Source organism: Pollicipes pollicipes, unplaced genomic scaffold, assembly GCF_011947565.3.
Source record: "Pollicipes pollicipes isolate AB1234 unplaced genomic scaffold, Ppol_2.1 Scaffold_7262;HRSCAF=8765_pilon_pilon_pilon, whole genome shotgun sequence".
NCBI classification, from domain to species: Eukaryota; Metazoa; Arthropoda; class Thecostraca; order Pollicipedomorpha; family Pollicipedidae; genus Pollicipes; species Pollicipes pollicipes.
The window spans coordinates 9,907,507-9,922,714 of NW_023597055.1; the positions used below are offsets into that span (position 1 = coordinate 9,907,507).

General features: G+C 62.0%; 1 protein-coding gene across 1 annotated transcript in view; it reads right to left on the minus strand.

The window, feature by feature from the left end:
- The window catches only part of LOC119113410 (all-trans-retinol 13,14-reductase-like), a 34,564-nt gene that overhangs the window by 8,893 nt on the left and 10,463 nt on the right, over nucleotides 1-15,208 (minus strand). The window contains exon 3 of the mRNA XM_037237730.1: nucleotides 14,904-15,034. Coding sequence (XP_037093625.1) covers nucleotides 14,904-15,034 — 131 coding nt within the window. The remainder of the gene's footprint in view (nucleotides 1-14,903; nucleotides 15,035-15,208) is intronic.

Here is a 15,208-nt window from a genome sequence, read left to right on the forward strand (position 1 = left end):
GGCTCCTCGTGCGCTCGGGTGGTCTGGTCGGCCGTGACCACGGTCCTGGACCACCCCTGAGGATCTCTAGACCAGCGTCTTGCAGCCTGCAGCCATGGTCTACGTGAATGTGCGGATATTAAGGTCTTGGGCTTTACTGCGATTTGGCGTAATGCCCCTTGCATGATTCAGTAAGTCTCATCAGCTTGGATGTGCACTTAATGCTACGAATGAGAGTTTCAGTATCGTGCACATTTACCTTATTCCGGTGCACTGCTTGTTCATCCTACGTGGTCCCATCTAATCAAAATCCCATCCCATCTCATTGGTCTTATCTAACTACATTGATCACAATAACATCACGCCATCCAATTTAATATCTAAATTATCACATCTGAGGACAGCGCCAGCTCGCGCCGGAAGCCACAATAACCAGCATAACCTGTGCCATTTCACGGGCTTCTTATAACTCCACTTTCCACCAGCAGCCTTGAGCTCCGCTATGAACTTGTTAGCGCTGAAAAGCTCGCCTCACTCCCGTCACAAACACCAATCTGCGACGCGACGAGTCCCCGCATCTCCACCTCCCGCCAATTAAAAGCCACCGCACGGCGGCGACGCCGACACAGCCCGTAACAAACAACACGCCGCTCCTGAACGGCACAACCGCGACCGTTAGCCGCCCCCGTAAACAGCGTTCGGGGCGGGCCGAGAGGCGCCGCCCGCGGCCGGCGTCCCCAGGCCGGCCGCGAGCGGTCGGTCGGCCCGGTGGACCGCTGCCCGACCGGGGCGGGTCGGGTCAGCCGGCTACCGAGCGTGACATGTGGAGCGACGATGGGCGGCGGCGGGCGGGGACGGGAGGAGGCGCCGAGCGGGGCGGCAGTGACGGCGGAGGCGGGAGGAGGCGCCGAGTGGCGGCGGGAGGAGGCGCCTGGCGGCGGCAGCGGCGGCGGCGGCGGGAGGAGGCGTCGAGCGGGGGCGGCAGTGACGGCGGAGGCGGGAGGAGGTGCCCAGCGGGGACGGGAGGAGGTGCCAGGCGGGGGCGGGAGGAGGCGTCGGGCAGGGGCTGGAGGAGGCGACGGGCGGGGACGGGAGGAGGCGCCAGACGGGGGCGGGAGGAGGCGCCGGGCAGGGGCTGGAGGAGGCGACGGGCGGGGGCGGAAGGAGGCGCCGGGCGGCGGCGGGGGGAGGCGCCTAGTGGCGGCAGCGGTGGCGGCGGCGGGAGGAGGCGCCGAGCGGGGCGGCAGTGACGGCGGGGGCCGCCCGCGCGATGAGAGACGGCGGGGACGGGAGTGGGACCGGCCCTGCGGCGGGACGTGGGTACATGACGGGACGGGGGCGGAGCAGCTCCGTTGCTGGACACCGAACACACCAATGCCAGCGGCAGAAAACAGGGAGTTTCCAGTCGAAATACCAGTCGAGAAGTGTCTAGCATTTCGACTGAAAAAGATTATGATTTTTATCGTGTGTCAACTCAAAAGGATCGGGCCAGGGCCTGCCTTTGACGGGTAGAATGTGCAACACCCACAACCAGTGAGGTCACTGCCTCCCCGGACCCCAAAGCGATAACCAGAGACTCTACAGCGAGAAGACGGGACCGCTTAAGCAACAGATCGCGAGCTTGGCGACCGACTTCACCCCGCGGCCGACCCTCTGACCACGGCATGGCCTCCCTCGCTTCCTCCCTCTTCCCTCGGAGACCTTAGTCTTAGTGTGTGCAGGACAATGTCTGCCGACCGAGCACGGAGGGGGGGGGGGGGGGGGCGCCACCGTCGCCGGGCCGGCCGCACCTGCCGTTCCGGAGGTGCCCTCGCCACCCCTGACCCCGGATGACCGGCGGTGACTAACCGTACCTCTTTGTCTGGACGCTAGCACTGAATGAACTACGCCAGGGCGGATACGAGTGGGACGGCGTGAGGACGGGCTAACTAGCCTTGCCGCGAACCCCCCCCCCTCCCCCTTCCCGTCCCGCCATGGTACAAATTAGACGATGATGAGGAAGGGTAGGCAAAGGGAAGGAAGGATGGAGAATGGTAGGGTAGCGATTGGTAAGATGGGAATGGAAGGATGGGTATTGGTAGGGTGGGCACTGGCAGTATGGGGACTGGAAGGACCGGACCTGATAGGATGGAGAGGGGTCGGATGGGGTTGGCTGGATGGGGATGAAGGGATGGAGAGGCTAGGCACGGGGAAATGATTGGATTTGGGACAGGATGCAGTCCGAGGTCATCAGCCATCCTAGGCACCGAGCCCAACAGACCGCGATATGGGCAGGTGGGCGAAAACACAGGATCGAACACAAATGAAGCAAGCAATTTGATGCAAGACGCGATTTTATTCCTTTTTTCTAAATAGTTTGGTCAATTTCGCTCTAGACGTTTCCTCATACGTTGCACAGCCTTCGAGCACCACCTCCAAAAGTGAAGTGTCCGCCAGAAGAGCAGTGTTCGCCGGTTCCAAATATAAAGAACCATAAATATTCTTAGCGGCAGACAATGGAAATATGCCATCTCCGGGATTATTATATATCTTCGGCTGTTACAATGGCTCCGGCGTGTTCTATGGTGCCCTCAGTTTTTGGTTGGCATGACCTCCAAGTGGCCTTTCGCGGCTTCCAAAAGTTTTTTTTTCTCCACTTTAATGGCCGCAACTACTCCAATGGCCCCCACGTAACAACACCCCTAGCGGCCTTCCCTATCCGCCGCGTGACGTAAAACCGTGACAAGCAGCGCCACAGCTTTTTCGGTAAGCCCTTCACAAGGCCGCCGGAACCCTTCGCTCGTGCGAGAGCGGCGGCACAGCAAAACGCCCCCTCCCGGCGGTGGACAGGGGTAGGGCGGAGGGTGGGAGGGCGCCTCAGCCCACAGCGTCCAGCGACCTCCGCGGCCGAAAGAAGCGGCCTCTTTGTGCGGCCGCAGCTGGCTCGGCGGGTTTCCGGCGGCGGCGGCCCCCTATCGGCCACATCGCGCCGCCTACTGTCGACCCGGCGGCGTGACTGCCGACGTCGGCCAGGTTCAAGATCACGGCGGCGCTCCTCCGCCGGAGGGCGTCACGTGACCGGCCGGCGGGCAGGCGGCGGGCGTCACGTGACCGGCGGGTGAGGAGGCGGCGGCGCGGCGCCGCCGGGGCAGTGCCGAAGCGAGGCCGAGCGGCGCAGCAGCCCAGAGACGACCGCTCCCGGAGGGCTGACCCGAGGCAGAGGAGCCGCAGTCAGACGGCTGAACGCTCTCCCAGCAATCTTCACCGCACCGAACAGGAGCCAGGCAGCTGACCAGGAGAGCACGCAGCGCGGTAGCCACCGACGGCGTCCGCACGTCCAGCGACTCGTCCTCGCCAGCGGAGGAGCATGGCGCCGCTGGCGCCGCTACTGGTGGCGATGCTGCTGGCGGTGCCGCCGCCGGCGCGGCCCCACCGCCTGCCGTCCAACCACCGGCGGCCGGGGGGCTACGACATCGTGCTGAGCGTCGAGGATGGCGACCGCAGCGCCGCCTACCACGAGTACGTGCCGGGCGGCGGCCGGCCGCTGGTGCCGTTCCGCTGGTACCCGTACGTGCCGCCGCGGCCCGGTCACCACAACGTGCTCTACCTGGACAGGGAGCCGGCGGAGGTGGAGCCGCCGACGCGGCCCGAGCCGGAGCCGACCAGCGGTCACGCCGAGAGACCCGCTAGTTATCCGGAGAGGCCCGCAGTTATCCGGAGAGGCCCGCGAATTATCCGGAGAGGCCCGCGAATTATCCGGAGAGGCCCGCGAATTATCCAGAGAGGCCCGCGAATTATCCGGAGAGGCCCGTGAATTATCCGGAGAGACCCGCGAATTATCCTGAGAGACCCGCCACCGGCGCCGAGCGTCCCACCGTGCAGGCGGAGCGGCCGAAGCCGCCGCTGTCGCCGCCGGCCGAGCTGTTCGTGTGCCCCGACCGGCACTCGTGCTCGGACGCCGTCTGGCAGCGGCGCGACACGCGCGCCAGCCTCTCGTGGCACGAGCGCGGCTGCTTCTGCGACGCCGCCTGCCGCCGGTACGGCGACTGCTGCCGCGACGCCGAGGTCGAGGACCGGCGCGGAGCCGGAGGACGCGCCGGCGCAGGAGGAGAACGAGGTGCCGGACGACGGAGGTGAGAAGCTCAAGGAAAAGTCGAAGGGAGACGCCGGGCAGGCGGGAGCGGGCGAAGAGGAGGACGAGGACGAGGACGAGGACGGGGAGAAGTTCGTCTGCCGCGCCGTGCGGCCGCTCTCGTCGCTGCCCGACACCGTCACCGACGACGCCGAGCAGTGGTACATGCGCGCCGCCTGCCCTCCCGCCTTCGACGGCTACGACAACAAGGTGCGCTGCGAACTGCCGGCCTCGGCCGCCGAGGACCCGCTGTCGGCGCTGCCCGTCACCAGCGCCGCCACCAACGTCACCTACAGCAACCTCTTCTGCGCCATGTGCCACGACGACGCCGAGCAGCTGCACTTCTGGCCGGTGAGCGTGCGTTGCCCGCGCTGGGTGGGCCGCGCGCCGCCCGGCGCCGCCGAGCTGGCGGACGCTCTGCGCCGCGGCCCGGCCGGCGGCTGGGCGCTGCAGCTGCCGTCGGGCCGGCTCACGCCCTGCGAGGTGACGCCGCGGCCGCCGGCGGCGCCGCGGCCCGCGCGCCTGCCGCGACGCCGAGTCGCGCTGCCCGGCCGGCTCGCCGCTCGCCGAGCCGTGCCGCAACCACACAGCCGTGGTGTACGCGGCCGGTCGGGCCTTCCGCAACGTTTACTGCCTGCTGTGCGCCGGCGGCAGCGCGGCGCAGGTGCGCTGCGCGCGGCCGTGCGCGCCGGGCGAGCGGCCGGCCGGCGCCGGCGGCCTGCGCCTGCGGCTGCGGCTGGAGACGGGCGCCGACGAGCGCTGCGGCCCGCTCCAGGTGCGTGACCCGTTCACAGCTGCCTGCCGCAGCACCGTCTGCAGCCGGCCCGGCCACGTCCTGGAGGAAGGCCAGTGCGTGAGGCGGCAGGAGCAGCCCGGAGCGGAGCAGGAGGACGGACAGGCGCCAGGCGGAGATGGGGAGGATCCCGAGGACAGAACCGACACAGAGGACGGGGAGGGGGCAGATGACGGGGAGGACACAGAAGGCAGGGAGGACGCAGAGGGCGGGGAGGACATGGAGATTGACATGGAGGAGGACAACGAGGATCCCGCCGAGGCCGAGGAAGGGGCAGACCAGGCCCTCGGCGAGGACGAGGCCCTCGACCAGGACTCCGACGTCGTCGACATGGATGACTCCGCCGACAGCCTGCTGCCGGCCTACGATGACGACGTGGAGCTGGTGAACGAGCCGGGAGAGGACCAGAGTGAGGCGCTGCGGCTGCCAGCCGACGGTGGCGCCCCCACGTCGGACGGCGACGGCGCGCAACAGGGCGCGTCCGAAGGCAGCGGGGCCGGTGGGCCGGAAGTGCCCCTTTGAGGCAGCCCTCGGCGGCACCAGCATCGGCGCCGCCCTCCACGCGCTGCACACTCGACGGCGGTCTTGGCCAGCTATGGGGACAGGAGCTGCGTGTCTAAAGAACGTCAAGGGAGAACCGATTGCGTTTTTAATTCTTCAAGCATGCCGACGTCATTTTCAGTGTAAAGTGAGGGCGTTCTGAGATGTCTGCACGTCATATTAACATCCAAACATGCAGCACAATTTGCGGGGAATATGCACGGCGTGTCGAAAGCGAATAACTATCAGATGGCTGTCCTCATTTTCCTCCGCTTGAAGCAAAGGTACCTGAGCAGGTTACATCATCGAACAAAAATAAAAGAAATACGGCGTGATATGCCAGTGTTTTACGACCCTCTGCGGCGAAACACGAGGACTATGGCGACGGAATAAAGGCGTAGGGCTACGCTCACGACCGACTTTTGTCAGATGCATGCAAGGCTGTCTCCGTTTCGCACCGGCGAGTCACGCCACACGGCGGCGGCACGCAACAAGGTAAATGGTGCTCCTCCGCGGATAAACACGATTTATCAGAACACAACAAGCACATCGCCAAAGGTCACACGCGCGAGCCAGCCGCGGGCCAAGGGGCGGGCACTTTTCACTCGGGGCTGACTTATGGTTCCACGGTGACGGCGGAGATGCACGGCACGCCATCTGGGCTGCGCTAATGTTCGCCGAATGTACGCGTGCCGCGTGCGAGCGCCGCCTGGCCTCGGTAGGCAGCTTGTGCTTGGTGCAGGTGGCACCCCGCGGTGCATTTCGGACTGCTCTTCACTCCCTCTGCAGCATCCCGCCTGCAGCGGAAACTACCAAGGCGCGCCGTGTTTGTACTGACGCTGACAGAACGGCACGGAGCCGCCAATGCGAATCTCAAACAGCCGGGTCCGCTCCGAGAGGCAAAGACGCACGGAACCCTGGGCAAAGCTGATCCGTATGAACAGTGTCATCGCGTCAACCGGAATACTTTTCACTTCTTTCTTTCTTTCTTTCTTTCTTTCCACTTCTTTCTTTCTTTCCTTCCTTCTTTCTTGTTGGCCGCTATCAGCATTACCCCCTGCCCACTGCACCCGTTCCATGTTCGGTGTCATCACGCACCAGCCTCGAGCACACACACCCTGTCAGAGCGTCCGCCGCGGTCCGCATGCATACAGCGAGACTCATCGCAGCGACCCAGAGCCAGTCTGACCTGTCAGGCGGCCCAGAGCCAGTCGACCTGTCGAGGCGGCCCAGAGCCAGTCTGACCTGCCAGGATGGCCAGAGCCAGTCTGACCTGCCGAGGCGGCCCAGAGCCAGTCTGACCTGTCGAGGCGGCCAGAGCCAGTCTGACCTGTCGAGGCGGGCCAGAGCCAGTCTGACCTGTCGAGGGGCCAGAGCCAGTCTGACCTGTCGAGGCGGGCCAGAGCCAGTCTGACCTGTCGAGGCGGCCCGGAGCCAGTCTGACCTGTCGGCGGGCCAGAGCCAGTCTGACCTGTCGAGGCGGGCCAGAGCCAGTCTGACCTGTCGAGGCGGGCCAGAGCCAGTCTGACCTGCCGAGGCGGCCAGAGCCAGTCTGACCTGTCGAGGCGGGCCAGAGCCAGTCTGACCTGTCGTGGCGGGCCAGAGCCAGTCTGACCTGTCGAGGCGGGCCAAGCCAGTCTGACCTGTCGAGGCGGGCCAGAGCCAGTCTGACCTGTCGAGGCGGCCCAGAGCCAGTCTGACCTGTCGAGGCGGGCCAGAGCCAGTCTGACCTGTCGAGGGCGGCCCAGAGCCAGTCTGACCTGTCGAGGCGGCCCAGAGCCAGTCTGACCTGTCGAGGCGGGCCAGAGCCAGTCTGACCTGTCGAGGCGGGCCCCAGAGCCAGTCTGACCTGTCGAGGCGGGCCAGAGCAGTCTGACCTGTCGAGGCAGGCCAGAGCCAGTCTGACCTGTCGAGGCAGGCCAGAGCCAGTCTGACCTGTCGAGGAGGGCCAGAGCCAGTCTGAACCTGTCGAGGCAGGCCAGAGCCAGTCTGACCTGTCGGGGAGGGCCAGAGCCAGTCTGACCTGTCGAGGCGGGGCCAGAGCCAGTCTGACCTGTCGAGGCAGGCCAGAGCCAGTCTGACCTGTCGAGGAGGGCCAGAGCCAGTCTGACCTGTCGAGGCGGGCCAGAGCCAGTACGACCCTGTCGAGGCGGGCCAGAGCCAGTCTGACCTGTCGAGGCGGCCCAGAGCCAGTCTGACCTGTCGAGGCGGCCCAGAGCCAGTCTGACCTGTCGAGGCGGGCCAGAGCCAGTCTGACCTGTCGAGGCGGGGCACCCGACAGAGGGGTCTCTCTCCAGGCGGGACACGTCTGTGAAGCCGCTGACTGCCGCGGCGGGCATCGTGCAACGCGGCGATCACTCCGCTCATTAGCCAGAATTGGTACTAGTTAAACATAACACAAAAGGGCCCTAGTGGTAATCTAACAAATTGAAAGCAAGGCAACCGGCGTGAACAAATGGCTCCTTCCCGGGACGACGGGGTGTGACGAATGGGTATGAGCCTATTGCCATGAAAACAATGCCAGTGGAAGTCATCAAGGCAACCGACTCCATCCATAAACCGCCACGAGGAAGCGTAAATCACAACTCGTGAACCCAACTCGTAAATTCAACTCGTGACCGTGAGCATTGCCAAAACTGCTGACTGTTTCCACATCCCATTTCAATGATTTCATGACATCGTCTTTTCACAAGTACACCCTGGCTTCCTGAAGGTCTGCTATTGTCAACAGAACCGTTCAAAATATGTAAAGTAAGGTCCATTTCTTCCACTTTTTTCGCCACAGACACTCACAGAAAACAAACGCGGAGAATAGCGCATGCTAATAACACTTAAGCTCTCCTTTGTGGGAAAGGGACGCTTGGTACACTCGCTTTACCCATAAGCATAGTTTTATTGACAGGCATGCGTTTCAACATAGCGGCCCACTTCATGTTTTCAATTGTTTCCATCATAATTTACCTTCTACTAGGACCAAATTATGCGTGTATCTGGAAAGCCAGTTAATCCAACTGACACACCACTGGTTTGTGTCAGAGTCGACTAGATTCCTCCTCCACACTTGCCCTGAAGGGGTCGACTTCAAGGACAGGGCACGAGTTTGCGCGGCCACCGAAATGTGCCAGTCACGGACACAAAGGTAGCTGTCACAGAGTCTGAGACACCTCACGCGACAAAAATGGTTCGTGACCTTCCCTCGCCACCACCGACGAACTCGCCGACACACGCCAGAACCATCGTTCATCCCGCCCCGACGCCGCGGCTTTGTCTCGCAGCCAGCGGAGGAGCGCCGCTCACCGAAGCGGCCCCGTCCTCCTCGCCGGTTTTCAACGCGCCCGCCATCACGGAACGGATCACGGGCGGGCGCGTCCGCGCGTGCAGAATCACCCGTCGGCGCCGCCACCTGCCGCGCGCGCGCCCCCTCACCGGGCGTCACGGGGCGACGGCGGCGCCGATGCGCCGTCTGCGGTGACGACCGCGACGGCGCCAGCGGGAGGGGGGTCACGCCGGAACGGGGGGGGGGGGGTCACGCCGGGTCGCCGCCGGCCTTGTGCATGGCCGCGGCCGGGACGGCCCAGCGGCGGGGCAGGATCACCTGCGGCGGGACAGGCGATCCGCTCGTCAGCCCAGCAGAGTGTTGCAGAAGGGGAGGGGGAGGCTGGGGCCGCCACCGACCGGCACACGGCGCCCGTCCCGACCGCTGGGACGGCCGCCGGACGTCATCAGCGCAGGGCTGCGGGGCGACCCAGGCCGACAGCCTGGCGTCACCAGGGGGGAGGGGGAGGGGGCGCCAACGAGCATGGCCGAGGTCGTCATCCAGACGCCGTCAGCAGAGGACAGTTTGTCAACGGAGCGGCCCCGTGGCGGAACGGACCTCCGTCCGGCCGCCAGCACGAGCACCGCGCCATCGCAGGAGGCCGTGATCGGTGGACAGTCGGCGCCAGGTTTGATGGTGCTAACTCCTGCCGGTACCTCTGCGTCACCAGCGCAGCGACCGCACCGCCGACGGAGAGCGATGTTTGACGTCATCAGGATTTTTCACGAGGACTTCAGACTCCACTTTAGACCAGAGGATTCTAGACACGAGGATTCCAGACCCGAGGATTCCGGACCCGAGGAATGCAGGCCCAAGGATTGCAGACCCGACTAATGAGGCCGTCACAGACATGATCAGAGGCCGTCACAGACGCCATCAGAGGCCGTCTCAGACACCATCAGAGGCCGTCTCAGACGCCATCAGGGGCCGTCTCAGACACCATCAGGGGCCGTCACAGACGTGATCAGAGGCTGTCACAGACACCATCAGAGGCCGTCAGAGACGTCATCAGAGGCCGTCACAGACGTCACGCACGCCCAGGCCGCAGCGCCGACTGATGTCATCGCCGGTCGTCATCGTCCCGTCGGCGTCACCACGAGATGTGGGACGCACGACCGACCGGCGCCCGGACGTCATGACGTCACGAATCGCGCCCGCGGCCACAGCTGAACACGCTCGTGCGGCGGCACTGACCACATAGCCTGAGCCCGTTACGTCGGAGGCAGCATCCAGCCTCCAAGCCCATGCTCTGGACCTACGTCGCGTCAGGCCGCGGCCATCCCGCCTTCACCGTCCGCCAGCCACGCCAGCCAGCCAGCCACAACGCAACAACGCCAGCCAGCCACAGGTCCGCGTTCCCGTCACATAGGCCAGCACGAATGAGCGGCGTACTTCCTGTTACACAGCCGGCTCACTCTGCGGTCCCAATGTGCGAGGCGTTGCCGGAGGTGTGAGGACCGTCGTTCACAAGGACGGTCCGCGGGCTGATGAACGCTTCAGAGACGAAACAAAGCGGATGTCCGCACGTGGTCATTATCGGCTGACACGACGTATGCTATTCACCACGCGGCGGTCGGTTCAGTGTCTCCTCGGCGCCAGGCGATGGTCAGACCGACAAAGGGACGCGCTACGACGCCATGTCGTATTGTACTACGACACCGTGTCGATAATACGACACACCGCGCCGCGATGGCCGGCATGTTCGTCCGCGACGCTCTTGATCCGACGATGCACGAAGGGTGCCGATAGTGAAGTGGTTAACGCATCTACGTTAACAACTGCACGTCTGGGAGACCAGTGGTACGGAGTTCGATTCCCGGTGCCAGATGCCCTTCCTCCCAGAGTGGAGGCAGGTGGCGTCAGTTAGCTTCAGCAGCTGAGTGCATCGTAAAGCACCAACGATAATGACGCCGGCGAGGCGCGAGACCAGGTTCCGAACGGCTGGGCCATGCGCCGTGCTGCCTGAGTGGCGGAGGGCGGACGCCGCGCTGCCGGAGTGGCGGAGGGCGGGCGCTGGCGAAGTGTGCCACTATTTGGTCTCTGGACAGGGAGCAAGAGCCGCACGTGTCATACGTGTCTGTCCCGATAGTTCAGCTGGTTAGAGCGCCTGCCTTCCGACTCACCCACCAGTGGCGGGGTGGGTTCGAGCTGTTTCATGCGCCCGCTGTTCGCCCTGACTGAAATGGTCCGAGGTCTAAGCGTAAATGTCAGGTCAAGTCAGAGGGTGGGAAGGATCGTGAGAAGCACTGCGGCAGACCAGGCTTTCGCCATGAAATTGAAACGTCAGCCCGGGATTTCACGGCCGCTGCTGTAGTCGGCCTCGCGCAATCCACGTTGTTTAGCGCAAGTTCTGATCTCAGACGCAAATGCAATAAACAGGTTCGTCGTAAATTCGAAAAGGAAAACACGTGCGTTACGGGCAAGTGATATTGCACGCCATGTAGAAGCCGATATTGCTTCGAGGCAAACGTTCGGCGACAAATTGTTGTGCGGACTGCATTTGTGCAAATGAAATACATAAGTTAAAATCATGAGCTTTCGCGTGCACTTCGTTCAGTTCAGTGAGCGCTATCATCGTTCAGAGTAGTCAAGCCAATGCCACTCGTTCTTGTTCCGTGCGAGCACGAAAATGTGAAAGCATGCCAAGGGCGCAAGGCTTTATGTTCTGCCCCAGATCGCCAGGTTCGTCTTAGTTCTTAGCCTACCGTGACGATACTGACCCGTCACTAGCAAACCGCAGCCTAGAGGGGTCACTAGCAAACCGCAGCCTGAGGGGGTCACTACGAAAGCTCAGCCTGAAGGGGTCACTAGGAAACCGCGGCCTAAAGAGGTCACTAAGAAACCTCAGCCCGAAGGGGTCACTAAGAAACCTCAGCGTGAAGGGGTTACCAGGAAACCGCAGTCTAGAGGGGTCACTAGGAAGCCGCAGCCTGAAGGGGTCATTAGGAAACCGCAGACTTAAGGGGTCATCAGGAAACCTCAACCTACAGGGGTCACTAGGAAACCGCAACCTAGAGGGGTCACTTGAAAAACGCAACCTAAAGGGGTCACCAGGAAACCGCAATCTAGAAAGGTCACTAGGAACCGCAGCCAAGAGAGGTCACTAAGAAACCGCAGCCTAAAGGGGTCACCAGGAATCCGCAATCTAGAAAGGTCACTAAGAAACCGCAGCCTAGAGAGGTCACTAAGAAACCGCAGCCTAAAGGGGTCATTAGGAAACCGCAACCTAATGGGGTCACTGGGAAACCAAAACCTAAAGGGGTCACCAGGAAACCGCAATCTAGAAAGTTCACTAGGAAACCGCAGCCTAGAGAGGTCACTAAGAAACCGCAGCCTAAAGGGGTCACCAGGAAATCGCAGCCTAAAGGGGTCACAAGAAAACCGCAAACTAGAGGGGTTACTTGGAAACCACAGCCTAGAGGGGTCACTACCTAGAAGCCTAGAGGGGTTACTAGTAAACCGCAGCCTAGGGTGGTCACTAGGAAAACGCAACCTTGAAAGGCTTCTTGGAAACCACAGCCTAGAGGGATCACTACCTAGAAGCCTAGAGGGGTTACTAGGAAACCGCAGCCTACAGGGGTCACTAGGAAAACGCAACCTAGAGGGGTCACTTGGAAACCTCAACCTACGGGGGTCACTAGGAAACCGCAACCTAGAGGGGTCACCTGGAGACCGCAACCTAGAGAGGGTCATTTGGAAATCGCAGCCTAGATGGGTCACTTGGAAACCGCAACCTAGAGGGGTCACTACCTAAAAGCCTAGAAAGGTTGCTAGGAAACCGCAGCCTACAGGGGTCACTAGGAAACCACAAGCTAGAGGGGTCACGCAGGCTCTCAAATCGCAGTGACCGAGTCACACCTCCTACAGGCGGCTATCACATCATTCTCTAAATGGATCGCTGCGCACGCGTCACGCCCCCTTTATGGAGAGCCAGCGAATGCACTGGTCATGCAAGCGCTCGGAGCCCATGGCGCAACGGGGATTCGAACCCGGGACACCACATGGGAGTCCGACACGCTAACCACTCGGCCGTTGCACTCCCTATCCCAACTCACTAAGGTGGGATCTGAGAAGTGGTCACATTTTCGGCAAGACCAGTCGTGCTCGGTTACCGGCGAAATGCGACTAAGGCTAAGGCTAAGGCTGGCTAATAACAGGCTACGGCCGGCGACTGTTTGAAGTTTGTTAGGTTATAACCATTGAAGGTTATAACGAAACCTAACCATTAACGTTAGGTTATAACCATTGAAGTCAGTTTCCGAAACCTAACGCATTTTCGCGTCACTTTCCGTAACCAGTAACGTATTTCGCGTCAGTTTCCGTAGTCACTCCGCCTCCCTACATTTTGCTAACAGATTCGCGTAGCTCCCAAGCTCTCGGGACACGTATGCACCAAATTAGCGACTTTTTCAACGCTGCACTTGAAAAATTAAAGCAGTGCTCAAGGCTGCAGCACCTGCTGAATCATGAGGTGCCAGGCAAACTTCGTTCTGGAGCGCGAACGAGCTCCCGCCGCCCGTACCGCCACCCAGTGGCCCACCGAAGTGAAACTGCTTTTCACTTGGGTGGAAGGGGTGACGCCACAATTTACAAGAAGATAGAAGAATTATAACATTGCCGACATGTTAACAGCACAACAACGTGTTGGGGCACCAACGTTTGAATGCGTCCCACTTGTTCTCTATACCGTCCTCTTTTTTCAGGATCCAATTACCGTCCTGCTGGTCTGGTACTATCCACTGTTCAGTGAGGGCTATATGTTCATGGCGTGATAGTTACTCGTGATAGTTAGCGACGTTTGTTGCATTTGAATTGGTAGAACATACGTCTCAGGTGCCAAGTGACCTTTAGGAGATTCTCTCCGCTTAGCTGCAAAGAGTACGCAATACACCAACGAAAGCACGTTGCCACGATCTCAATGCAGTAGACGTTGAAGACGCTAATTTTTTACGGCGTGGTATGGAGCTGAAGAGAACTGACGCGACACCGGCGCCATCTATCACCGCCAGCGGGAGGCCGTCCGCCAACCACGACGCCGGTGCCATCTATCGGCGCCCACGGGCGTCCGGCCACCGACGCGACAGTGGCGCCACCTATCGGCACCCGCAGGCGGCCCGGCGCGCCACGGCGCGCACGCAGAGGGCGCGCGGTCGGCTGAGAGTGTGACGCGGTGACGGAGAGCTTGGCGTCATGTTGGTCGTTACATCAGTGGAGTGCAGTTGACCAACGGCATCGGTTAGATCGTAAGATAGTCGCTTCCAGCGACGATGGCAGTTGTAAGCGACCGTCGCCTAACTGAGAAAACGCCTGATGCGTCCCACCAAACTTTCCCAAAAATGCATCAAAAAGTAAACGAGGGAGGCATTTAGCTCACCCGGGCTGAGAACGCAACGCAGTTGGATATCACGTGCCCCACGTTACGAAACAGTCAGCCGACGCGTGGTCTTGGCAACCTGGAACCTACCCTCTTTGACACCGAAATGCTATTATATGTACTCAATCCACCCAGTCATGACAAAGCACTTGGACGCTGCGGCTTCCCCAGCCCTCGATGTAGCCCGGCCGCTACAGACACCCAGCGTGGTGCCACTTCTTGCCACAAATAGCGGGCCTGCACCCGGTCAGATGGGTTCCACGGCCGCGGGCCCCAAGGGGACCAGCGTCAGCTCCAGACGCCGCACCCCCTCACCATCTCAGCGCGAGCCGCGCGCCAATGAGATCTCTCGGCATCAGTCCCGCACCTGTTCGCGCGCCGCCTCCCCACCACCCTCAGACACCGCACCGCCTCCCCACCACCTCAGCACGAGCCGCACGCCGCTGAGATCTCTCAGCACCAGTCCCGCACCTGTCCACACCGCCTCACCACCACCCTCACACACCCGCACCGCCCCATTACCTCAGCACGAGTCGCGCGCCACCGAGATCTTTCAGCACCAGTCCCACACCTGTCCGCACCGCCTCACCACCACCCTCAGACACCGCACCGTCTCCCGACGACCTCAGCACGAGCCGCGCACCGCTGAGATCTTTCAGCACCAGTCCTACACCTGTACGCGCGCCACCTCACCACCATCCTCAGTCCACATAGCTGCCGGCCCCCTCCCGGCCGCACCGTTTTAGACCAACCACGGGCTGCCGACCCGCTCGCAAGCCCAGCTCCGTACCTGATCGTGCTGCTCCAGCACCAGCACCTTCTTGCCGGCCTTGGCCATGATGGCGGCCACGGAGAGACCGCCGATGCCGCTACCGATCACGATGGCGTCCAGGTCGGCCGGCACGCGGTCAGGCGAGAACGCTGCCGGCAGCGACATCTAGTGAGCACAGGTATAACACAAAGTTCGCGAAAGCGCGCACCGCCGCTGTCGCAGGCAAGCGGGCTGTGCCCACTACGCCGTGAATGATCGTGAACTTAGTGCAGATGACCATGATTTAGGCTACACGACACACCGAGCTTCCTGAAGAATTTGGG